General features: G+C 37.8%; 1 protein-coding gene across 4 annotated transcripts; it reads left to right on the top strand.

Moving 5' to 3' along the window:
- Positions 1–215: 215 nt before the first annotated feature.
- HABP4 (hyaluronan binding protein 4) lies at positions 216–19,479 on the top strand. Of its 4 annotated transcripts, none has more exons than XM_085567627.1 (7): positions 216–322; positions 480–760; positions 6,297–6,444; positions 7,239–7,391; positions 9,396–9,479; positions 16,056–16,224; positions 17,765–18,283. In XM_085567627.1, the coding sequence occupies exons 2-7, from the start codon at positions 496–498 to the stop codon at positions 18,131–18,133; spliced, it is 1,188 nt and encodes a 395-aa protein (XP_085423753.1). In that variant the 5' UTR covers positions 216–322; positions 480–495; the 3' UTR covers positions 18,134–18,283. The 4 variants fall into 4 exon arrangements, with proteins under 4 accessions (XP_085423753.1, XP_085423754.1, XP_031363314.3 ...); XM_085567628.1 differs by lacking the exon at positions 216–322 and adding an exon at positions 350–366; XM_021534709.4 differs by lacking the exon at positions 216–322 and adding an exon at positions 18,964–19,479 and having other exon boundaries at positions 412–760; positions 17,765–17,941.
- The last annotated feature ends 5,369 nt before the right edge of the window (positions 19,480–24,848 follow it).

Below are 24,848 nucleotides of genomic sequence, written 5' to 3' on the forward strand. Positions count from 1 at the left end.
GAACCGCGGCCGCCACACAGCGTCCCCGCACGGGGCGCAGCGGGGGCGGCGGGCCGCGCACCAGACGAATAACAGAGCGGCGCACCGCATTGGTCAGCGGGTGTGATTGACAGCTGCGACCCTGCGCGGTAATTGGCCGCAGCTGGGCACAAGGGGCGGGGTGAGGCGGAGCTCGGCGCCGGGATTGGCCGATCTGTTGCTCGCGGTCGCGCGTGCCGGCTGTGGGCGGGCTCGGCCGCGCTTAAAGGCGGCGGGTGCGCTGTGGGAGCGCTGGGGGGCTCCATTGGCTGCAGCGGCCTGGCCGGGGCGGGGCCGCGCCAAGGTGCGGCGGGGCCGGGCCGGCGCTGCCGCCGCTCTCGCCCGGCGGTGCGTGCTGTCGTTTCGGCCCCGCGCCGAAACAACCTCGGGGGGCAGAGGGCAGGGGGGGCGGTCGGGGGAGGCGAGGCGGCCGCGCGGATTATGACGGGGCTGCTGGGCAGCCCGGTGAGTGCCGTCATGCAGGAGAGCATCGCGTGCTCCGTCGCCAATCGCTTCTGCTACCTCCTGGACGACGCGTCGGACCCGTTCGACGTCCTGCGCGAGGTCGAGCGCCTCCGGCCGCAGCGGAAGAAGCGCGGCGAGGCGGCGGCCGGCGGCGGGAGAGCCGCGCCCGGCGGCCGGGCGGGCGGCGGCAGGAGGGAGCCGCAGAAGGAGCCCCAGAGGGAGCGCAAGCAGCCGGGGAGCTGCCCCGCAGCCGCCCCCGCGGCCCCGCCGCAGACAGGTAGGCGGCGGGGCCGCGGCGGCCGGTTCGGGAGGGAGGGAAGCGGTCCCGGCGCCGCGGTGCCCGGTGCGGGTCCCGCGGCGTGGGGGCTCCGCGCTTCGCCGACCTGTCGCAGCCCTGGCGTGGCGGGGGAGCGCTGTCACAGCAGGGATGAAAAATCCTGGCTCGTGGTGGGGTCATTGTGGTGAACGCACATGGAAGTCCCCTCAGAGAAAGCAGTGATGCTTGGGCACGGTCCCGACGCGGTATTGCCGAGCACTCTCTGCCCATAGGGCCTTTGAAGATGTAAATGAAAACTTTAGCAATATCTCCAAGAGACAAGTGCAAGAGTGTCAACTTCGCTGCGGCATCGGCAGCTTTCAAGTTGGTTTAGCAGCCCTGTTGCTGCCTTTCGTTGCTTGTCACCCTGGACAGTATCCTTCAGTGTCTGAAGTTTCCAGGCATGATTTCTTGGTACCTGTGAGTTTTCTGGCCTTTCAGTGTCTCCAGGGATCTGCACTGATTTTGCCTTGATTTGAGCCTTTGAATAAATCTTATTTCCTGGGGTAACTCTTCAGCAGGTGCTCAGGAATGGTCAGCTGATAGGTTCTGATGTGTAATACTGCTTGGGAAAAGAGGGAGTCAGTTGGCTTTGTACTAAAATGTCTGTCACAGTCCTCTTCGCAGCTGGAGGCTTTGTGGGCTATAGCTTCTTGCATTTGGAGCTGATTGCTAGTCTTAGTCTGGTTGTTACTACTCACCCGGTATTGAGCTTCAGGTTGCTGGATTCAGTATCAAAAGTATCTTAGAACTGGTGGATTGTTTCCAAATATTGAGAATCTTTTGTGCAGAAGATGTGCAAGGGGTTTACAGCTCAATCCTCTTGAGTTGTAAATTCCTATTCTCCTGCAGGAAGCAATGAAGCCTAACACATAATCTATTGTTGTTTTCTTCCTCTAGTAAAAGCTCCCGTTAAACTCACAGCAATTGTACTGTGTGTTTTAATGCCCTAGAAAAAGGTCTTTGAATCGAGGTTGTTGCTCCAAGTTATTGCCGGTGCTGCCAATTCTGTTGCTTAGGCTTAGAGTCCTACACTTTAACCAGCAGCACTTGATTCATTTTTAGCAGTTTGTGGAGCAGAGAATCTTTCAATGCTAAATATGTGCTAGGTAGGGAGCACCTTTGTAAAGGAAGATATCAACAAGTAATCACTGTCTTTGTGGGCAGTTATATGAAATTAATCTTTCTCAGATTTCTCTGCAGTTGTGTGACTTAGTCTCCTGAAACTAATGTTTAGACTATAACAGCTTATTTTATTTAAGGTTGCTTTACTGTGGTTGTCAATGGCAGTTGAAGGAGTCTGTTTAGTGAACAGCAAAATCTCAAGTTCTCATGAAAGAGTCCTTGAACAAGAACTGGTTGGTTATCAGTAACTTACCACGGTAGGATGTGATGCGTGCTATCACGTGAGCATGGTAGTATGTGAAGGCCATCCTTTACCTCCTGCTTGCTGATAAGTGTCTCCATTCTTGGCAATACACAGTGGCCCTGTGATGTGTCTTTGATTATTCTCTGCAAGCTTGGTGTTAAGAAATCTCTTTTCTCATACAGAGACAACAGGCGTGTGCACCTTGTTTTAATTTCCTGATAATTTGAAATGGAGAAAAGACTGCTGACTATAGTACCCTTAGTGAAAGGACATTAAGATCTATTTAAAGAAGAGTTATTTCTCTTCTATATTTAAAAACACACTTTCTTCTTTAAACATAGCATCTCTTTGGGATTTTGTGTGTTTGTCTTGGGCTTGTTAGGAAGTAAAGACTATAAAAGTACAGTGCCTAAGATGTTAAACCAGTGTGGATAGTCAAGACGTGGTCTTGACTGTGTGTTCTTCCTTTGAATGTGCTGTCTTAGCCAAGTCTGCTCTGAATGGCAGAGAACCCTCTGAGTTAGGGTAAATACACAAGTGATGATGTAGCTGATAAATGTTAAGTAAGTGGCATGTTGAGAGAAAAATCTTGCATTTTTTTGGAAGAGAGTGGGTCAGCTCTCTATTGGGGCTGTACAAAGTTGGTTTGTTACTTAGGGTTCAAAACTTCTGTATTTTATATAAGATCTCATCTTGACAGTTGAGAATGACCAACCTCTAGGGAACGTCCTTGTACTCTCACAGTTTGTCATGAAGCTTATAATAACAGATGCATTGTTAGAAGAGTGCACCTCTCCTTAGGGAAATATATTGATTAAAATTACTAAGCTGTTAAACTAATTTCTAAACTTTTAGTAAAAAAAAAAAAAAAGAAAAACAACATACCAAACTTAAGACTTTGTTTCTAGATTTTCTTTGTGATTTCCCTTCTCCGATTATGGGCATAACTACCTCTAGCTTAATTCTACTTACTAGTAATTAAACACCAAAAAATAGCATCTAGACCGATCTGAACAGCAGAATGAGATTCTGGTAGTATTACAGTTGAAATGATAGAATTCACTGTGTTGTACTAGTGTTCTTGGAATCATCACAGAACAAGGTTGAAACGCTATGCTGGAAGGATGGTCTGGTCCAACCTTTCCTAGGAAAGGCAGCCTTCAAGACCCCTCATCTGCTGTCTTGTCCAGTTACAGTTTGAAAGCCTACTTTGATGGGGGCTTAGCCCTGAGAAGGTTGCTTCAACATAAGGTAGCGCCAGAAAGAACTTCTTAACAAAGATGAACTCTCTTCTTGTGTGACTTGTCCCCACTGTAGCCACTCATTTTCATGTGGCTCCTTGTGAAGAGAGCCTTCAGCCTGATCATCTTCATTAACCCTTTTTTGGACTCCTCCAGACTGTTTTATCTAATTGCTAGAGTATTTGCTTTTATGGACTACAAAACGACTTGTTAAGTTTCATGATTTTTGTTTTATTCTAGTATTATTTCTTAAGCACATTCAATCTGTAAAAAGGGTCTTTAGACTCAAAGCACACCTAGTCTTATATCTTGTAATATATGAAGTTTTACAGTAGTCAGATTTTTTTGTGGTATTTAATGTTTGAATGGAAAGGTTAGTCACAAAGTTCTAGAAGATAGTTTTGGTTTTTTTTTTAATGTAATTCTTCACTGAGTTTTTCAAAGCAGGTTTTACTAAATTTCTAGACATATTTTCAATTTGAAGGAAACCTCCTGAGAGGACTTTGCTAGGTAATGTAATACTTTGACCTTTAGAATCCAAACTATTTATTATGAAATGGCACAACTGTAAGGAGACGACTCTTTACGCTTTGTTTCTTATGGATAAAATGGACTCCTATTTCATTGTCTACCAAAACAAACTTTTGACCTTAAAGCTGTATTTTTTCTCTTCTGCTGACTGTTGTTTTGTGATTTTTAGACTGTATTAGCTGAGGATTTGGGTAAAGGCTGGTTTTTGGTATTGCAGCTCTTGTAATTGCACCACTTGATGTTAACTGAGTTCATTCTTACCACAGTGACCAAACTGCATTTGCCAGCTCTTTATTCAAAAGACCCAGTTGCAGTGCTTGCAACTTTACCAGTCTAGGAAAATTAAATTTGTTGATCATGCAGTAATACTCTCTGTTCTTTTGAAATCTCTAAATCTTTGTTGCTAATACTTCTAAAAGTTTTTTTTTTTTTCTTTCATATACCTATGATGACTCTGGTAACTTTCATATATAGTTTCTAAATAGTTTGCTTTTGAGTTTCTAGCTTTTCCAGTAGCAAGTTATGTGTACACACTTATTAAAAACATTTCTCTAGAAAGTCATCTAAGTGCTGCAGTGTTAGCAAAACTAATACTAATAGTGAAGTATTGTGGGGAAAGTGAAAACTACTTAACTATATTTGCTGTAAGTATGATCTAGAGTTTTAACAATATCTTGTAAAACTGAGTTTTTTTTCTTTAGCACTGTCTAGTTCTAGTACCTGGTAATTTTAGTATTTACAGATTCTTTCCCTCTGATAATAGCTCATCTGCTGCTTCTGGGGAAAAAGCTAGGTCTGTTGAAACACAGATCTCTGCTCTGATTCCTCAGTTTAGAAAGTAAAGTGATAGGCAGCTCAGCCAACAGACTGGGCTGATGCTGTAACAATCCAGGAAAGCCGTGGTGAAGTGGAGAACGGTGGGAGGGACACATATTCAGGTGAATGCAGATTACAGATGTAATTTTAAGACACAGAAAAACAGCTTTAAAGAGAGACTAAACTAGGTAGCTAGGAAAGAGTGATCTTCAGTTTTCAGAATTGTTTGCAAGGCCTCAAGAATGTGATCCGCAGAATTCCAGAACTTTTTCTTGGTGTGGTTTTGAAGAAAGCTTGCCTACTAGATTATGTAGACAAGCAAGCAGACAAAATTGGGGTGTATTTGGAGAGGCAGTTATTAAGCAAGCCTTCAGAGTGTACCCCAGTTCTTTAATTTATTATGTCGGTGATATACAAGATGGCTTATGCTTTCTATTTTGTTGCCTTGTTTTATTGTTCCCCAAAGTGTAGGTGGCCCTTGAGCTCTGTGAATCAAACTGAGGACGTACACATCTGTGCTAGGACACACACATAGCAGAGGATTAAGATTGTAGAATTTGTGCTATCACTGCTGCCAAGCTCCAGTTTGGTTTGCACTTACATGCAGAAGTGAAAGTTGAACTGTCTTTTTGAACTGATTCACAAGCAGGTCACTTGAACTTCTTCCCTAAGGGTGACTTCTCCTACTAGAGAGGTACAGGTGTTGCATACTGCCTTGATCCACTACTTATTTCTGTCAAACTATTTCATACAGGTAGTAAGTGTCATAAAAACATCTTTAATTAGTCTTTCTAGTGTTTAAAATCCATCTGCAGTAAATGAAACCACCTGTTAGAATCAAAGTGAAATAGCCTGGTACTCAAATTGGAGTAGAACAGACAGCTCCATCCAGTACACTCAGTGCTGCTGACATGTAATGCACTGACATGTCTAGCAAGAGGACTTGTGTTGAAGTCCTTCTAAGCAGTACTGGGTAATAAAATGAGAAACTTATATTTTTTTGCCATTATTTTGCTAGTTTGAAGGAGCTCTTTGAATCTCAAAGTGAAATTGAGGCTAATACTAAGTACTAGGGATGGATGTGTCTAACTACTGCATTCTTGCCAAAGGAGTCTTTTTATAATAACGATGCTTCTGATGGCCAGCGATAAAGGATCAAAAATTATAACACCATAGTCTTCTATGCATTGTTCTGCATTCAGATCCAAACAAAATCATTAAAATGAGGCCAGAAATTAGTAGAAATTTTTTCCACAGCAAGAGTCCAATTTAGAATTAGTTCTGTAACTTGTGAGCAAAATGAGATTTTTCTTTAGACTATCTTTTCTGGAAATCTATGACTGTGTCAAAACCCATAGTATTTTGCAGGTTCATCAATACAGAAGGTAAAATAAGTATGTGTCTTTCAAAGAAACAGTGTCTGGCAACATTAGCTGTAAGGACTTCTAATATCTTGGTGGACTTGGGTTTGGACAGTGGTTTGGTAACTGCAATTGTGTTACTGTTGAGCTGTCAGTAATCCCTGCGTATGTTTGTGTAGGCTCAAAGGAAGTACCCAAGCAGGGAGAAGAACAAGCGTTCAGTAACAGAGAAACAAAGGGGAGACAGAACAAAACTGAATGGAGAACATATTTCAGGGAATACCGTCCCTATGGAGCACAAAGACAAGTGGAATTCTCAGTGGAACGGTATGTATCCTGCAGAGAGAACTAAGGTCCTGCACAGAGGATCTGTGCATTATTACTGTGCAGGTTTTTTGCAAGACTCCTTGCTTCATGCCTGTCAGAGCTGTAGTTCCAGCTTCCTTGGGGGTTGAATTGGTGGTACATTTTTGTTGAATGTTAGAAATACAAGGCAAAACAGAAAAATGTAAAGTTCTGAAAATGTAACCCCTAGTCAGCAGTGTATTTATAATGTTAGTTTCTGAGCTCACATATCAAGCTTTGCAGAATATGTAGGAGGTTGCAAACGGGAACTTACTGCTTGGACAGTGAATGGATATTGATCTTGCTTTCTTTGTAAATACTAGAATATTCCACCTAAACCCTCAGTGCTTCAGAATGTGACTGTTCTTACTTTATACCTCAATAGTTGATATTTAACAAGTTGTCTGAAATTTTTAGCAGTTGCATATAAATATGGGTTTAGATGGTGGAAATATTACATGATGAAGTGGTAAGGATTTGACAGTTTTAATATGTTTTCTTTAGTTTCTGTAATGTTTTCAGTGTTAATAATTGCTTTTCTTTCTGTTTCTGTGTGCTGTAATAATTCCTCTAGTGTTCAGTTTGTGTGCATTTTCAATAACAAAACCAAAACAAGCTGAAGTGTGTGCTGTAAAAAAATACACTCTATAAATTGTGCTGTAACTGTTATATACTGGTTTGTTCCATAGCTGCACAAACATAACAGTATGAATTTTTTTTCTTCTTGTTAAATGTTCCATAAAAACAAAAGTTCTGACTAATTACCTTCTTCTTAGACCAGTGGAAAGATTAGACTATGAAAGACCAATAAGAGGCCGTGGTGGGGGAAGAGGCAGAATGAGAGGTAGAGGAAGAGGTGGTGGATTAAATGGAAGTTTTGACCAAAGAAGAAAACGAGAACCTGAAAGACAAAGTGGGAATGATAAAACGTAAGTGTTCTGTGTGCTGTTTCTTACTTGGTATACAAGTAACTTACAGTCAGCACTGCAGTGCAGTCTTTTATGTATTCTCTTCCCTTCCATAGCCAGGTTGGCTGGCAAAATGTCAGCACTGGTTTTAGTTTGAGGTCATAAAAAAAGGAAAAATCCTCTTAAACTCATAGAATTGTTTTTCTCTCTAGAGGTGTGAAAGCAGATGACAAAAAGGTATGGGTGGAGCTCGTAACTGCAGAGGCATGTCATATATGTGTGTCCATCATAGATGATAATTTTCTGTGGCCTATGTTAGATCATAATTTTCATCAGTTTCATGTCCCGTTTTGAGCTTTATAAGCATTGCGTTCTCTTATTGTTGTAATTAATGTAATTTTACATTTTTTTAACTTCTTCATGATGGTAAGATTAAATTGAAGCAAAGGAATGATGTTTGTTCACCTAAGACAGCCAGAATCTTTTAACTGGAGCTGAGTTGTCTTTTAATGGAAATAAGTTATTACTTTTTTCAATAGTCAGGTACATGGTACTCTGGTATTTAATGGAATTGCTTCAAAATGCTAGTTCTAAGATTAAAACTCTGTTACTGGGCTTAGTCTTTTCTGGAGTTTTATGGATAATTTCTAAATTGCAAAACTGTAGTACATTTCAGTGTAGTTCTGAAGGTAATATTGAGTTGACTGTACCATGGAAGTACATTTTAAAGTGCTAGAAAAATCAGTAGAAAAATGTGATTAATGGCCACTTTGAAGTAAAAAAACCCCAGGACTTTTCTGTTCAGTTCTGTATATCTCTTAGGGTACTGATTTCTGTTCAGATTTGTAAAATTTCACTGATTATGTTGGTGTTTGTTCATTCTTTGCACCTAGCAATACATTTATATTTCCAGTAGCTTTTGCTCTCATATACATCTAGAACTCTTTCATTGAAGGCTGATAAAGGATTGAGAAAAAGCAGTGCCTTGAACTTACAGCAAATATATTTGGCCACATACACATGCATTGACAAAATTGTTTTAAAAATAAAATTTTATTTAAAAATAAAATATAATTTTAAAACTTAATGGATTCAGACAATCATGCTAAAAATTTGAAAAATGCTAAAAGTTCAAAAAATATAGCCTTGATGTTTACTAGTTTTTGACTCTTGATATTCCAAATTCTTCTGAAAAATTGTATTAACTTCTCTCCCTCCTACAGAATTTCATATTAAGAGTAGATTGGTTAGGTACCCTGGATTTTCAAAGGATAAGCTAGGTTAACATTGTTCTGAACTGATAGTACAAAACTAGCTTGCAGAAATCTGTGTTCTATAGGACATCAGGGAAGGCTTCATAAACTTAAAAGGTATTTATTGGCCCTTACATATTTTCTTCCTAGTTAAGGTTTTTTTTTAGTTTTATTTTCAATTCAATAGTACCAGAACTTAGACCAATGTTTTCCTGTGATGTGGTAGAACTGACACAAAATTAAAGGTCTCTGAAGCAATCTAAGAGCATGTCTGTGTCGTAATTGTGCTAATAATGCATTGAAGCTAAAAGGTGTTAATTTTAAATATGTATGCCTGCTACTGGAATGAAATTAGGTTTCTGCTGTCATTTGACAGTGAATTAAAGTTCACGTTATAGAAAATACAAACTTCAGTTATTTAAAAGAAGTAAAAAGACAACACCAAATGTCAGTGTTATATTGACAACTAATACTAATCATGGTTAGTATTCATGATTAAATTATTTCATCTTCATACATGCTTTATTCCTTTTTGAATGAAATAGGTTTTTTCCCAATATTCCCAAAATATGCTCATTTTGTTAGTTGCTTAGTAGAACTTTTTGCTTATGATCAAAGAGTTTTCTCTTTTTTCTCTTCCTCCACCCCCCCCACCCCCCCGCCTCCTTACCAAGGAATTCTGGTCAAAGAAGTAATGTATTGATTTGTTTTTTTTCCAGTGTGACTCATGAAGACTGTGGTTTTGTTTTGGCTTGTTTGCTTTCTGTTTTAGGGGGAAGGAACAGACTGCATCTGTGGAGGAGACCGTGGAAACTCTTGGACAGCCAGGGACACCTGAAGGACAGCCTCTGAGCAAGTACAGTCAGACAAATATTTTCTTTCTAAATGCAAAGGAAACAATTAACTCTTACTGATGTACTTGTATTGAGGGGCACACTTGAAATGTGAATGGTGAAATTTTGCTAGTGCATTTATTTAAAAATAGAAAAGCTTAGTTTTGTATTTGTGAGTATGGAAGATATATTCCTAATTCCTAAAGCTTGATTTTTACAGTTGAAGATTGCATTTAAATGCACAGTGATGCTTAACTTCCTAGGATTTGGTGATAATTTAAGGAGAAACTGCATACTGTGTTTTACCTTTTTAACTTTTCTAATTTGTAGAAGCTACCATGCTTTTTGATGTTCTTTGACAACAGGTATTTGAGGTGCCCATGCAATTGTACAAACACATTTAAAATACACTGATCTACTATTAAGTTTGTATTCACCAATCAGTAATATCATGTAGATATCATCTATTCGTGAGAGGCCATGGTAGAACTTGGAAAAAATTTCTGAAAATACAGTGATTCTTAGAGTAGAGAAACTGAAAGAGAAGTGTGCCCATTGTGTTCTGGCTTTCATTCTAATTAGTGTCACAGCAAATAAATGAACCCTGGCTTAAGAAAAATAACTGGACAGTCTTGTCTAAGTAAGAGATTTAAAGAAGACTTAAATAGCATGTGGTGTATATCTCCTAATGAGTGAAAGATGTCAGTGCAGTATGTCAACCTCTTCTGTTGCTGTGAAACCTTTTATGCTTCATAAAGCAGCTCCAAATGTTAGTGATATGGGTTCATTTATTAATTATAAAGCTAATTAGAGTACAAAACCTGTTTTATATGTTTTATAGGTTGTTTAAGCCACTAAGAAGTTCAGTTGAGAGAACTTAAATTCTTTTGATTTTAAGATAGGTTTTAATATATAGCTAAAGGTGTATACACATGGGGAAATATGTCTTTGAATGACTTAGGACTGAAAAAATGTTTCTAGGCTAAGTTAAATCAGATGGGCAGTGTAGGTACACTGGCAAAAATGCACTGTATTAGCTAAATATGAAAATAGTTACTCAGCTTTTTAAAAATTTTGATTTTGTCAGTTTCTTGTACCTTTGCTTATTTCATGCCTGTACTTGTTTCTACTTCAATTCAAGCTCTTTGTAGATATGTCTCAATATCTGTTCATTGTAGAGCTTAAGGCATGAGAAGTGTATATGGTGGAAAAGGCCTCTGTCAGAATTTGCCTATTATCTTTAACTCTTTCATCTTAGAGATCACTAGGTATTCAGTCAGACTGGGAGCCTTCTGGAGATTTTACTCCCATTTGTATTTTTTTTTTGGAAAGATTAATTTAGGTATAGTCCACTGAAATTCAAATTATTCAAAAAAGTAACCTAGAAGTACAAAATTCTGCACTCCTTACTCTTTTCAGGGCAATAAATACTGTCCCAAAGGCTTACAAATCTATATACAAAACATAAGTAACATAAATCTCCCTGTGCTTACCTTTTGTGGGGCTGTCAGCTTGGTGACCCCATGTATTTTAAAACACAAGACATTATGTGAATAGTGCCTAGGTCATTAGGCATGGTTGTATGGCATACACCTTAACAAGATGGAATTGTTGTTATTTTAATGTTTAAAAGCAAAATCTGGTAGGATATGGTGTTCAGGCTTCAGGATGTATTTAAATGTCTTACATGCTTAGGTTGTCCCTGCTATTTAGATAACACAATTTAGGCTACCTTCTGCTTTTGTAACAGCCTCAATATTATACAGGGTTGTGTGTTTGCTTGGGCTGCTGCTAGGGTCATTCTCATTTTGACACTAAAATGCAGTGTCTGCAAGGAAACCATTTCTTTTTTACTGCTTTCTTGCAGTTATATGCTTGGATTGAGAAAGAGTTTGAAGACTTGGTTTTGTTTCATCTCTCATTTTCTTTCTAGTCTTAAATGTTTCCCTTTTCCAATTGCAAGTAAAAAAAGGTATCCTTGGAAGTTGGGAATAACCAGTCTGCTTGAGGATGGTATGTAGTTTTCTGATGTGGTACTGGCTACTTTCCATGGAAAAAAAGTTCTATGGACTTTTGTGACTTATGTGCTCTTTTCTTTAGGACTCTGTTTTGCCATTCCTGAGCTTCAATTTGCAAAGTATAGCAGGTTAAGAGTTTCTTTAATACTTGTAAACATCAAGGTGTTTTTTCCCATATCCGCAAATCTTCTTGAGTGTATCAGCAATGTTTATCTGTAGTTATATCATCCCAAATTGCATGCTCATATAGGGCTTTTTTTGCTGCAAAAGCAAAACTTAATCTCAACCCTGTATAAAATACACAGGTAGTGGACAAGTTTAAACTTTCCTCACAACTCCTTTTGGTTGAACTTTTCTTCACAGTTCAAACAATGTAACACACTTGTGCTGACCAATTCAAATTAGGGTTTTTTTTGTTTTATTCAGTACAACACATGGGCTAATAAATTCCTGTTCCTAAAGGTATTTTTAGAGTTTGTATTAATCTTGTGGCATTTTCTTACATTTTTTTTCTCACATGATAATTTTCCTTTTTGGTGGAGCTGTATATGATATTGGTTATGTATGAGGAAGCTTTAACAATTTATCTTCAAGATATTTTAGCTATTTATCTCATTTGTTTATTTTTGGTTGTTGTTTATTTTTTGTTGCTGTTGAATGGCATAAAATTGTTCATAGGTCAGGCCAGAGCTTCATAAGTATTTGACTCGGTGTTTTTGTTCCATAGTAAGTTTGTACGATTGTTGTTTGGTCTTGCCTTGCTTAACTTTAAAGTTTTATATAGCTGGTGATAATGCTCTTGTAAATAATGTTTAGTGGGAAAGCTTCTTGTCATTGACTTCTTGATAAAAGCTGGCTAAGCATTTGCTTTGTGCAGCTGAATAATACAAAAACTGATCTGAGAGAGACTTGCTGTCATTATTTTTAATATGAAAATAATAGCTGAATAGATGAGCTAAATGCCATTTCTTTCAATTTTCTTTCCTTCTGGTAAAAAGAAAAGGTATTTTGTTTTACTGTATGCACTGTAATTGAGGCATAGTTAAAGGGTTATTATCATCCACTGGAGACACTGAAGCAGTAGGAACCATCACTGAAGGCTCTCATTTAGTGATTTGGTAAGACTTAGATTGTGTATTCAGTTTGTCCATGTCCAGAGGTTGTGCTTAGTTGTCTGGCATTGTTCTGTAAGCATGACTGCTGGTGTGCCAAGGAGCTTATTAATTTGATTAATGAAGATGCACTCCAAGCAGTTACTAAAAATGAATAACTTAGAAGGTAGAGAGTAATGCACAGAATGCACTTCCTCAGCACAGAATGCTGGCTTGGTGCCCAAAGCAACTTGCTGCAATTAGGTTTCTGTCCAAAATGTGATATGCAAGTTTTTGTTGCTGTGCTTCACTCATAGGTGTTTCCCCTTGGGAGTCTTGACATCCTAAAACGAATTTGTGCTGCTAATAACCTAGCAATTAAAACCATCCTTTGGAGTAAAAACCAAACTCGTACTTTGCAGTTGAAAAAACCAAATATTTGCAATGTAAATCTGCAAGTATTTCCTTTGAAACTGGCAAGTGGATGTTTTTGATGTATGTATACTTTCCAAAGCAATAACTCTGGTTAGATTAAGTTGCTGTGTGGTCAAATGTCCTCATGTTATCTTATGATCATAGCAATTTAGACTTGAAAAGTCTTTTGGGTCCAAGGCATGGCCAATTTTAATTGTTGCTTCTGATACCTGTCTAGTTGATTTTAATGTCCCCTGATGTTCTTTCTAACTTAGAAAATTAGAAGCTGCTATGTTAGGATTTTTTTTCTTGGATATCTTGCCTTAATGTCATGGATATACAACACTTTTTTAGCATTATGTATATTTCCTTTGCACATCTTTAAAGGCTTCCCATTGCACATCATGTGTTTTAGACTTGTGTCTTGCAGTGCTGTTGTGGACTTCTCACCTGTTCCCATGTAGAAGATGTTATTCAGCTGAGATGTTGTTGCACCCCACCAGCAATAACATCTGATGCAAACAAAACTGTTCATGTGGCTCCTTATCATACACACTATGTTGTTGAAGAAGGAACAGATACTTGAGTGCAGTGCTCCTGCACAATCCAGGGAGTTGAGGTCCCTCCTTCAGAGCCTCTATCTTGTTAGTGGTTCTTTTTGTGTCTGGGTGGCTGATACTTTTGCCTGAGTGTACATATTCCTGGTTGTTTTGGTTGCTTGTTTTCAAAGTCACTGGGTCACTTTAGCATCTCCTACAACTGAATCAGAAGCCATTCAGTATTCTTGAATACTTGCACTATTGCCCTTCTTTTGTGCAATCTTTGTGCCACAGAAAATACAGTAAACATTATTTTACACTGTTAAAATCCCATTCACATTCTTGGTTTTCTTTTGCAAATTGAATATGGATAGCTAGTTCTCAAGTACTTTTTGCTGTCAGTTCTGCATCTCTTGCCAAGGACTGAAACATTCTCTGTAATGTGGTGATTGGCTCATGGGAGAGGCAGGAATAAACTTCCTAAAGTTCAGATATGCAATTTACTGAGATAGTGGCTTAGGACAAAATTAAATCAGTTTAATAGAGGCACTTTCATTAGTTACGTTTCTCGTTAATTTGTCTATGTGTTTACTAGTAGTCTTTTTTTTAAACACATATTCCCAGAACTGGAGGTTCAGATAATTGATCAAAACTTAATTGCCTTCTTACTCTTGAAGACAATAAATTGAAATATTTTTGGTGCTATGTTCTCTTAGTGCTCTTACAGATGCAACAGTTTCACCAGTATCCTTGTTAGGTAACTCAGTAAACTATATTTTCCCCTAATCATCCTTCTGATACAGTTTCAGATCGTAATGAGCAGGGAACTACAGACTGCTTACCAGTCTTCTAACCTTGAATTTCTGGTCGATAAGGCTGGAATTTTCAAAACAACAGGGCACAAAGGCATGGAGGGATAGGCATGTAGTGCAGGACTTCTGTATTTGTTATTCTTCTGTGAAATAAATTTAGAACTGTGTTAATCCTAAAATTAAAATTAAGGGCTGTTTTAGTGTTAAGTTCTGCTTCTCCCATTCATATGCTGGGTGTTTAGAAAAATACTGTCTAATTTTGACTGGCAAGAAATGAATGCTGTGCTACAGAATTATCAGGTAAGAAGGAGGACCAGGCCTGTTCCCATATAGGCTAGTTCCATAATGTACAGTACCAAAAATGTGTGTATTTCAATGGGTTGCCCATACAATTTTAAAAACAAAATACACACAGTCACTGATTGTCATTTGACTCTGCATCTTTCCATGATAAAAAAGTTCCAATCTGCACCTAATAAACTGCATATTTACATTGAGGAAATTATAATTATTTGGTAGGACTGTGGAACTGTGACTGAATGCGGAAAACCAAATCCATCGTTCTCCTGAGACAGGTTCTAATGAAGGAGCTTTCCAGAAAAGTCATTGTTAGGGAAATACTTAGTAACTTCAACTGCTGTTGTAACACATAACAGTTCTCTATGTAAGGAGAAATGGTTTCTCAAGCATCTTGGAGTAATCACTGTGGGCTTTCCTGTACCAGTCGTGGTATTTGACTTGTTTATGTAGCAGAGAGTTATGGTGATGTAGGAAAGTGTGCTCCCCTGTATGTGATGCTAGTTAGTAGGTAATAGCTTTCTGTAGGTAACACCTGTAGTATTCTAAAAGCTGATGTCCTGGGAGGCCTCTTGTGATCAGCAGCAGAAAAGTGGCAGAAGAGTACTCAAGCATGATCAGTGGAAGAGAAGGTTTTTTTTACTTATGTATCTTGTCCTATCTCTATGTCTTACAGACATAAAACCTTCTGTCTTTACAGTTCAAAAATATGCAAGGCAACCTCTGATGTATTCCATATGTTTTTCTAGATCACATAATTATTGTACTTAGTGACAAATAATAATTTGACTAGAATTGATCTGGTTTTGCCAAGTGATAAATACCGTCTGTTTGTCTGTTACTACATCTGACAAAAAATTAAAGGAAGTGTCTTGTGAAATTAACAAAGGAAATGTTAATAATTACCTATAAGATCCTGTGGTGTGATCATCGTATGGTGGCCATTTTTGATGACTGAAAGCTACTCTGAAACATGAATTCATCTCATATCGTCATTGTGCAGTACAAAGCAATGAAACCATGCAATTAGAGTGTTTTAAAACTGCTGTGTGGTTTGTTTTTTTTTTTTTACTGTGACTGTATTTGCTAGTGGTAGATCCACTATTAAACTGTAGAGTTAAGTTATGCCAGATCAAAAGGCAGAATGATTTTGTCTAGAATCTAAGTGCTTGAATTCAGGAAGAGACTGGATGAGTACTCATACAGGAAGCTGCAGACAGCATTTGTTCATATGATTAATTTCAAAGAGTACATAAGTATATACTCTATCACATGAAGTTACTGTGGGGAGTAAGTGGAATTGAAAATAATTTGGTGAGAAATATTTTAAATGTTTTGTTTACTATCCTTACTTTGGAGATAAGTGTTCTTGTTTATCCTGGAATATTGCAAGCTAGTGTTTTTTACTCTAAAACTGTAAACTTCTAGAGCTACTGAAGGAGAGCCAATGGAAGAAGTGGTTCAAGAAATGACATTAGATGAGTGGAAAAATCTTCAGCAACGGAATCGACCAAAACCCGAATTCAACATTCGGAAGCCAGAATCCACTGTTCCTTCCAAAGCAGTGGTGATTCACAAGTCAAAATATAGTGATGATGTAAGCATTGCCTCAGGAATTCTGTAAACCTTCCTTTATAGCCAGGGTTAGGAAACAGTCTATTTTTTTTTCTACTAGCTTTAGTATAATTTGAATAGGAAAGAAAATAGTATCTAAGCTTTATCACTGCAATGACATGTGCCCCAAAACAGGCACTGTGTCTGATTTTTTTGTCTCACATCATCGCCCCTATTTTCTGTGCAAAGATGTAATATAGGAAGTTTTTCTACCTTATGGCTCAGCTGCTGCCACCTGTACAGGTGTCTTGTAATGCTGCTAGAAAAACTTGGTTTATGAAACTTGGTTTACTATACACTTGTTTTCCTCAGTTTGAGTACTGTTTAGCTTATTAGCTTGCCAGTATACACTTGCATGTATCTCATTGTACTCTTAGAAATATGAATTTTGGATTTTTAGGGTGTGGCTTTTTTGGGCCTTGCTTCTTAGAACAAATCCTGGAGAGCTTGTGGTGCTGTAATGGTGCTCTCAATTTCCTCTAGATTTTACTCCATAATATTATTTAGATTGAAATTCCATGGAGAGCTACTAGTTCTGAGGAGAGAGGGTAAACTTCTTAAACTTCTTTCAGGTTCTAGCTTAGATTTCAGATTTTGGGGGTCACAAAAGTATGTGCATACAGTCTAGTACAATGGAATTTTGATCCTTGAAGTCTACATACATTTATGAATATGTACCTTTTCTCTAGTTATAATATTAACATCAAAATATGCTTAATGACTTGAGATTGAGTCTTCCTTCTTTCTAGTGAGACTTTTTAGGTCAGAGTTGTCATTATCCCCCCTTTCTTATTTGAGAGGTAGTGGTAGGGGTGGGAAGAGTACCTTCCATAAACTGAAGAAAGCATACAGGTATGTGAAAAGTACAAGTTTCTGTTCCTTTTATCCATAAAGTTTCTGTTCTGGTGGTATCAAGAGACCTTATTAAAGTGAACACAGAACAGAAGTGTAGGCAAGTGAAATCCCTGAATTAGACACTGAATAAATGATTAATAATTGTAAGGGATGAGCTAACATACACTTGATCATTGCTACAGTCTCCCTTAAAGTTATGCTGGGCGGTAGTCTGACATGCACTAGTTACTAGAGCACACAGTTAAAAGCACAGTAATCTCATAGCTGCAGGCATGTAGATGAATACATCGATTAAGTAGATTTGGTATGGCCTTTTTTCCATTACATGGACATAACTATAGGAGTAAGTAGCTTAGGTCTGATGCTCTAGTCTCTTTGAAAACTTCCTAGATTTATATTTCTGACAAACCTCTTCAGTATTATGGAGTTGATACAGAAGCTTTTGTTACCAGGAATCTGAGCTAACAAAGAACTATCCCAGGTGTCTGGGAAGCTGTAATTACCTCATCTGTGTTAAAATCCTGTGCAAGTTAAGGCCTGTCTTCGACTCCAGATGCTATCTTGGTTCATCTGCTGCTTAGTCTGTAATATAAAGTGTGAATGTGTATTTGGGAGGGGGAAAGCTCATACATGAAAAACTGTAGGCTTTAATCAGATCTTCTTTTCAGTTGCAAAAAGAAGACTTTGAAGATAATTCTCATGTCTTTCGAAAACCAGTGAATGATATAACTTCTCAGCTGGATATTAATTTTGGGAGTCTTCCTCGCCCTGGCCGTGGATCAAGAGGAGCACGAGGTGGTCGTGGCAGAAGATTTGAAGAGACAGGATCTCGACCAGAAGTAGTGGTAATGGATTTTGTGGTGGTGGTGTTATTGTTATTTGGGGCTGATTGTTTGTTTGTTTGGGTTTTCTTCCTGTTGTTGACAGTGTTTGTGTGTGTCCTGCCCCTTTCTGTGTGGAATTTTGATTTTGGTTGTGACAGACTTGTTTTTAATTCCTGTCTCATAGTGTGTTGTCCTGCATATTATGTTACTTGAAATTAAATACTGATTCAGGCTCACAACTCTTAAGACATATATTTCAAAAGGTCTGATTACTAGATGCTCTAATGGTAGCTTAAGGAAAGGATGCAATTAGTTTTGATATAAATTGGGAAGTAATTAAAATAACTAAAGACTTGCATTTCTTTGAAAAAAAATGTGTTATTGAAAAAAATTGTGTTACAGTAATACTTTGTTAACTAACAGTGAGATCAGTAAATCTTTGATCCTACAGAACAATTAATGTGTTCAATATAACCATTATAAAAAATTTCCACTTACCTTTTCCTTTGGAAGAAAAAAGCATTTGTACACTGGAAAATAGCATCTTTATTCTTCATACTAACAGAAACTTTACTGTGACTAAAATGCTTTAAGATCAGGAACTTTCAGAATAATATGGACATGTTGATGCATTTGTTTTATCTGGAAAAAAGGTTCTTTATGGTAACAGATCAGAGAGATTAAAACTACAACCCAGTATGGTCAGTAGCTCTGGAATGTAAAAATATAGTAATGCTTCTTCTAAAATACGCCATATTCTGCTTGAGACTGCTTTCATTTGGTGCTGCAGAACTTGTGACCTTCTGGTCCTCTCCAGGGAGCATTATAAAAACATTCACACTGAAAAGGAATTTTAGAAGTCACAAGTTCTGAGATAAAAGCCTTGTGATAATTATGGATACAATTTGAGTAGAAGTAGCATTTAGTAGTAGTAGCATTTGAGTAGAAGAATTAATGCTTTTGAGGGCAAAATACATATACATAGCTGTCAGAAACTTTTGAAATGCATTCATTTTTGTAAGACTTCTTTCCTTCTCTTTTAGGTGCAACTTGTTGCTCCAAATCCTGATGATCCTGAGGATTTCCCAGCTTTAGCTTGAAGACCCATCATGAATGGTGATATTTCAAAGTTGCTTTCTAACTATGAAGTGATCAGTTGTATGCTGGTGTGGATTAAGGAAGCCAGGTTCCTTCTGGAAAGTTGTTTGGATATTTGGTGCTGTCTACTAAAAGAGTTGGGTTCTGGAAATATATACACTGGGATCCTGTCACAGGCTCCAATGTCTGCCTCCATTTATGAAACTTATGGGAAAGCTTATATTACTTCCCTACTAGGCTTCAAGTGAAGTTAAAGGGAAGAGAGTTTAAAAATGTATATATAGAGATTATATCAAGTTCTTCACGACAGTGGTGAAATGTAAACTGTACAACACGATCCACAGCTGGGACTCAATTTCACTGTATATTTGAAAGTAGATTATTTTGGGTGAAGTGTGTATTTCAGACAGTCACAACTTGCAGTTCTTCAGAGTTTCACAAATAAAGAAAAGTGCACATTTGGTTTGGGTTTGAGGTATTATTTTAAGAAGTTAAACTGGTAGGTGAAGCTTTTGCTATTCAGATATAGTCTGGGGAAAAAAAGTGGGGGAGAAAGATCCAAACCCTAAATAACAATTTGTACCCACCAAAAAAACTGGACATCTCTCTAAATGGAAGTGATCATTAAAATCAAGGCAGCATATGTGCTTTGAATTGACACTTAATCCTAAATTCTACTTAAGTAACAAGATATAGTTTGCAATTACTTTGAAGATTAAGTAAAATAAGAATTTTAAAGACAGAACTAAATTTTTAGGGAAAATTTTAATTTTAGCAGGAGTAACTACAAATGAAAATGTTAAATGCCTTACTAAGAAATTTGTGATGTTGGGGATGAGGTGCAATGTTCTTCCATTGCAGCTTTAACATACTTAAGCCAGATTTTCTATTCCCTGTCCAAGGGGACATTGAGATTCATTTTGGGGGATATGAGAAAACCAAGAAATTGGTGCCAGAGGTGATGACAGAAAGAAATGAGAGGACAAGTATACTGGACATTTTGGATATAGCTGTCAGCCTCACAGGAGTCTTCAAATGCCTGCTCAACTTGAACATGTTCTTTAAATTTACTGGGAAAGAAGACTATAAACCTTTCATGTTTTCCCGTTCTGTGCCTCACTTCTACGTAGTCTCCTTTGAGAGTAAATAGTGGATGAAACTTAGAAGAAAGAAAGTTTTTCTTTGGAGTAAGCTCTAAGTATACTCACAATCTTAAAAGACTTTTCTCACTGATAAGGCTTTACTCAAATAGGTTTTTGTCATCCTACAAAGACTCTTTTCTCTGTGCTCCAAACAGATGGTCTGCAGAACAGTTCAGCCCAAAGGATATTTTTTTGCATTGTTTAATTGCTTATATAACAATGTGCTATAGCATGAGGTTTTTTTTACTCTGCAAGAAGTTCATCATAGTGGGATAGAGATACTCTGACTTGCAGTAGGAAGAATGTGCAGAAGCCAAGTGTTGGTGTTAGAGGAACCCATGCTGCTGCTATTTGAGTAACTGAACTGGATGAAATAATGCACACCTCCTTCACTTTGCATTCACAAGGTGTTACTTGAAATCACTGCAGTTTTGATTTACCTGATGCTGCCCTTTTTACAGGTGTTGTTTATTTCTACCAAAAATGGCAATTTAATCAATGTGGAATGTAAGTGATTTTGTCTGTGGGTTTCTTGGAATATTTTGCTTGCTCTTTCTTTCTTGTTCCCATTGGACAGGGAAGAATGTGTCTGAATTTTTATTTATATTTTTACTTGCTGGGGGTGCTTGTATGTGTTGAGATGTGGAGAGCTTTTTTGCAGGGCTTCCTTATATTTTCTGTCATGTTTTGAATGCAGCCTTCTCTTCTACTGACCTGTTTTTGCTAAGGAAAGTGTTCATATACTTAAAAGTAACTCTCCCTTTTTCTTCTAAAAATTTAAATCTTTGCTGTACTGGGCTCAATCTCTTGTGATGCATTCAGTTTAGGTCTGACTGTTCTCTGAGAAGGCTGAATTGTTTTATTTTTCAGTCTCCTTTCTGCTGTTGCAAAGTTACTGTTTATTCCTCTAACTTTGATCTGCCTTTCAAAACACAATGACAAATAGGTTCTTTGAGAAATGCTTTAAAGGACTTTTGAAAATGTCCACTTTTGGTCAGCAGATTGTAAACTCCTAGTTAAAAAGGATAGTTACAAGACTGTTTAAAAGCAGAACCAACGAAAACGAAAAAATACAACCCATCCAATCCAAAATTTTGTGAGAATGAGATTTAGTGAAATTGATTACTGCTTCAACTGAAGTTTCTTAGAACGTGACAATTTTATTTTTCAGTCTGTCAGACTTGAATATAGCTTAAGAGTTTCTCTAGTTGATGGTATATCCAAGTATAGAAAAGAAATTAATTGTAAGTGATGACAGTGATGCAATGTCTTTGCCTAGCTGTGATAACGGAACTGTAAATCTCAGTCATCTGTAATATTTAAGGTACCAAAATAGCTATATCTGTTAAGCACAGATTTGCTGCTGTCACTCCTGGTGTAGCTTTACTCCTTCATGTAAAGCAGTTGGCAGCAGGTGTAAATATATACACAAACACTAGTAGAATATGGCATGCATATTAAGAAGATATTAAATTGTGTTGCAGGTCTTAGCCATACTATTCCTTAATGCACTACTACCAGCCACTCTTTGGATTAACGTAGTGAGTGGCCTAGGAAGAACTACTGCATTTCAGGTTAAGTTGCACTAAGTTTGCAAAGAAAGGAATCGCCTCTCTTCATGACTGTCATTTACATATGATAGTGTTAATATGATGTTGTTCACTTGAATCATATGCAGTACTACAGTTTAGGATGGGCAAGCATATATTAATATGAAAGTGCCTTTAGAAGAAAGAAGAGAGAAATGTCTGTGCTTAAGGTAAGAATACCAAAGAATGAATTAAAAGACTCAGCAATAAAAACCCTGAGTTGATAAACAGGAATATTGGGCATTTGAGCCCATAAGAAATGAGCTTTCAGCTGGTTACACTTTTTTGTATGAAAACAGGCTTTGGGGTAAAAGTGTGCTTTGGGCCCAAACTCAAAATCTGTACCTCTAGTACACTTATGCCATTAAAATTATTAATCTTCTATTACACAACTTTAATATAATTTTCCTTTTTTTTTTCCCAGAACTGTAACAGGTACATATGAAAAACTGAATATATGTGTCTATATACACACACTATATATATATATATATATATATATATATATATATATATATATAATATAATATATGCAGTGTTGGAAGTAATGCAATGCTGACTCATTATGAGTGGATCAATAATTGAATGTGAAGAATTATTCTTTGCATAAAAATACATTTCAATAACTGAATATTGGGCATGAAATCAGAGCTTTTTCTCTTTGAGCAGCAGATGCTGAGCAAGTACTGAACAGTTTGTGCTTGGAGGGGAGCAGCCTTCAGTCTTCGGAGGAAGCAACAACTGTTACACTTTGGCTGTGTTACTTAGAATTTAACTTGAAATACATTTTATCTTCAGCAGATTTTTATTTCATTTTTTTTTTATTATTTCTCAAGAAATGCCTTTTTTGTATTTGTGATATAATTGTTGCAGATGGCTGTATCTTCAGCTCAGCCTCAGATAGTGCATCACATTTAATGACTGTTATGTTGGAGATTAACCAGTTCTAAATAAATTGAATAAAGTTTCTACTCTCCCTGTTTAGGTAACTAAACTAGTTACTAGTGTGACTATTCATAATCTGTATTCACTTGTCTCTGCAATGTTTTGTAGCTAATTAGCAGGACTCAGTAAGCTGTTGCATACTTTCAGCAAGAGTAGTTCCTCTGTTGAGATTTGTACAGCAGTGACTGAATGAAAGATACTGAATTTTGTGTAATGGAAATGAATGAGCAGGACAGTTCTGTGAAAACATAAACATTTTGTACCTTGCTGTTTTTTCTTTCTCATGCCAGAAGAGAGTAATAAGCTGACATACTCTGATCCAGGAATTCTATACTTGTTAGTTGGTTATATTTCTGTTGCTTTTGGATTGAGTGCTTCTCTTTTCAGAGTTTTTGCTAGCTCTAGCAATGACTTGGAACCTTAGAGGCTAGTGTGGGAAAAGTAAAACCCAATGAAGTTGCTACAGTGAAAGAATACCAGAGGCTAGAAAGGTCTGATCAGTGGGAGAAAGAGATAGAACTCAAAAAAAAATCAACACTAAATAGTAGTTCACTTTAAAATAGATATGATGCTGGTGTAAAGAGATGGACAAAAAGCACCTGGAAGCATGAAACCAGGACAAATATAATGTGTTTTAAGTACTGACTAGAGATTCAGTCCAGTGAGCATTTTGGGAAGAATGGTGAAAGATCAGTCTAGTAATAGCAAAACATGAACTCAGGAAGAAATACAAGGATGTGTAGAGAAAAGCTGTGCTGGAAGGAGTGATCATGAAGAGGTGACCCCTTCAACTGAGCAGAAAACAATGAAATTATTCTGCTGTCTTAAAAGAATGGCATCAAAGCACTGACAGAGGAAAAACCAAGCTCACAAGGGTAAGAAGTGATGTTTCATTATTTACCCTCCTGCTCTTGGCATCACTCTCACTTTGGATTTTCTTGCATTAGTAATAGCTGATGCCAAGGGTCTATTCTTATTGTGATGTCAGGGTACAAGGACTTAGGAGTTTGCCACTTTATCCTGTTAGTGCAGTAACTAAACTGCAGCTACTGGCACGCTTGGGAGAGCTGGGAATTGGAGGTGCTAGTGACACAGAGGAGTTCTTCATCTGCTGCTGTGCTATACAGCAGGGCCACCACATGCTGAGTTGAGGGATCAAAAACACCAGTGGCTGCTTGGTCTGTCTGAAATCTTTGTCAGCCTTGAGATCTTGGACAGACTTTGATAGAGAGGACTTGGACCAGGAATAGAACTGTTTCAAGGACAGACTTTCTGGGTGCCTTTTTCCACACCCTTTGTGACAATCCAACACTTGACAAAGCTCTTGGAAATATCCCATGGATCAAGGGTGTCATGTTTAATATCAGATTTACTTACCTGAAGATGGTTCATGTTACATGGCATTTCTGGTTTATAAAATATACTGATACAAAGTATACTGAAAACACAAAAACATAATATTATAGTTAATATAGCAATTGCAGTACACAGATCCTTCACAATACCAATATGACTCTCTTTACTGGTCCTAATGAAATACATCCTCACTGTCATCATGTCAAGTCCTCAGGTGTCAAGAAAGAATGGGAGGGTTAATCAGTTAAAGCTCACTGTTCTTTTTGAAATTCTTATGGCAGTTGCCTGGATTTTATTTCTGTGTATTCATTCTCCCCATGCTGGCCTGGTCTTCATTATTGCTAAAAAAGTACTGGTTGATCTGCTCAAACTTTGATAGCCATTTATCCAAAACAAAGGCCTACCTCGTGTTACTCTGAGTTGAGATAAAGTCATCTTTGTAACTGCTCTGGCCCATCACTCCATGAGCTTTGAAAGCACATCACCCTTGTCTGTATTCTCTTGGCCTTATTCCATATTTAGCACTTATTAGTCACATCCATATGAAACCAACCCCAGAACCAGAAGTGCAAGAAAAAAAAAAAATTTCTTCTTCAACAAACCCTTGGTGAGATAGGTTTAAAGCACAGTTTCTCTCTGGAACTCAGATTTCATGTATAATAAATAAATAAATAAAGGGAATCCTTTTTGCTACAGCATGTTTTTGACTACTCCTAGATAAGCAGTGTAGCAATTGCAATGCAATGGAGGCTGAATAGATCCAAACTGAAGTTACTCAGAACTACTGTGAACAGATTA

The sequence above is a fragment of the Lonchura striata genome, chromosome Z (assembly GCF_050655825.1).
Source record: "Lonchura striata isolate lonStrDom1 chromosome Z, ASM5065582v1, whole genome shotgun sequence".
Lineage (NCBI taxonomy): Eukaryota > Metazoa > Chordata > Aves > Passeriformes > Estrildidae > Lonchura > Lonchura striata.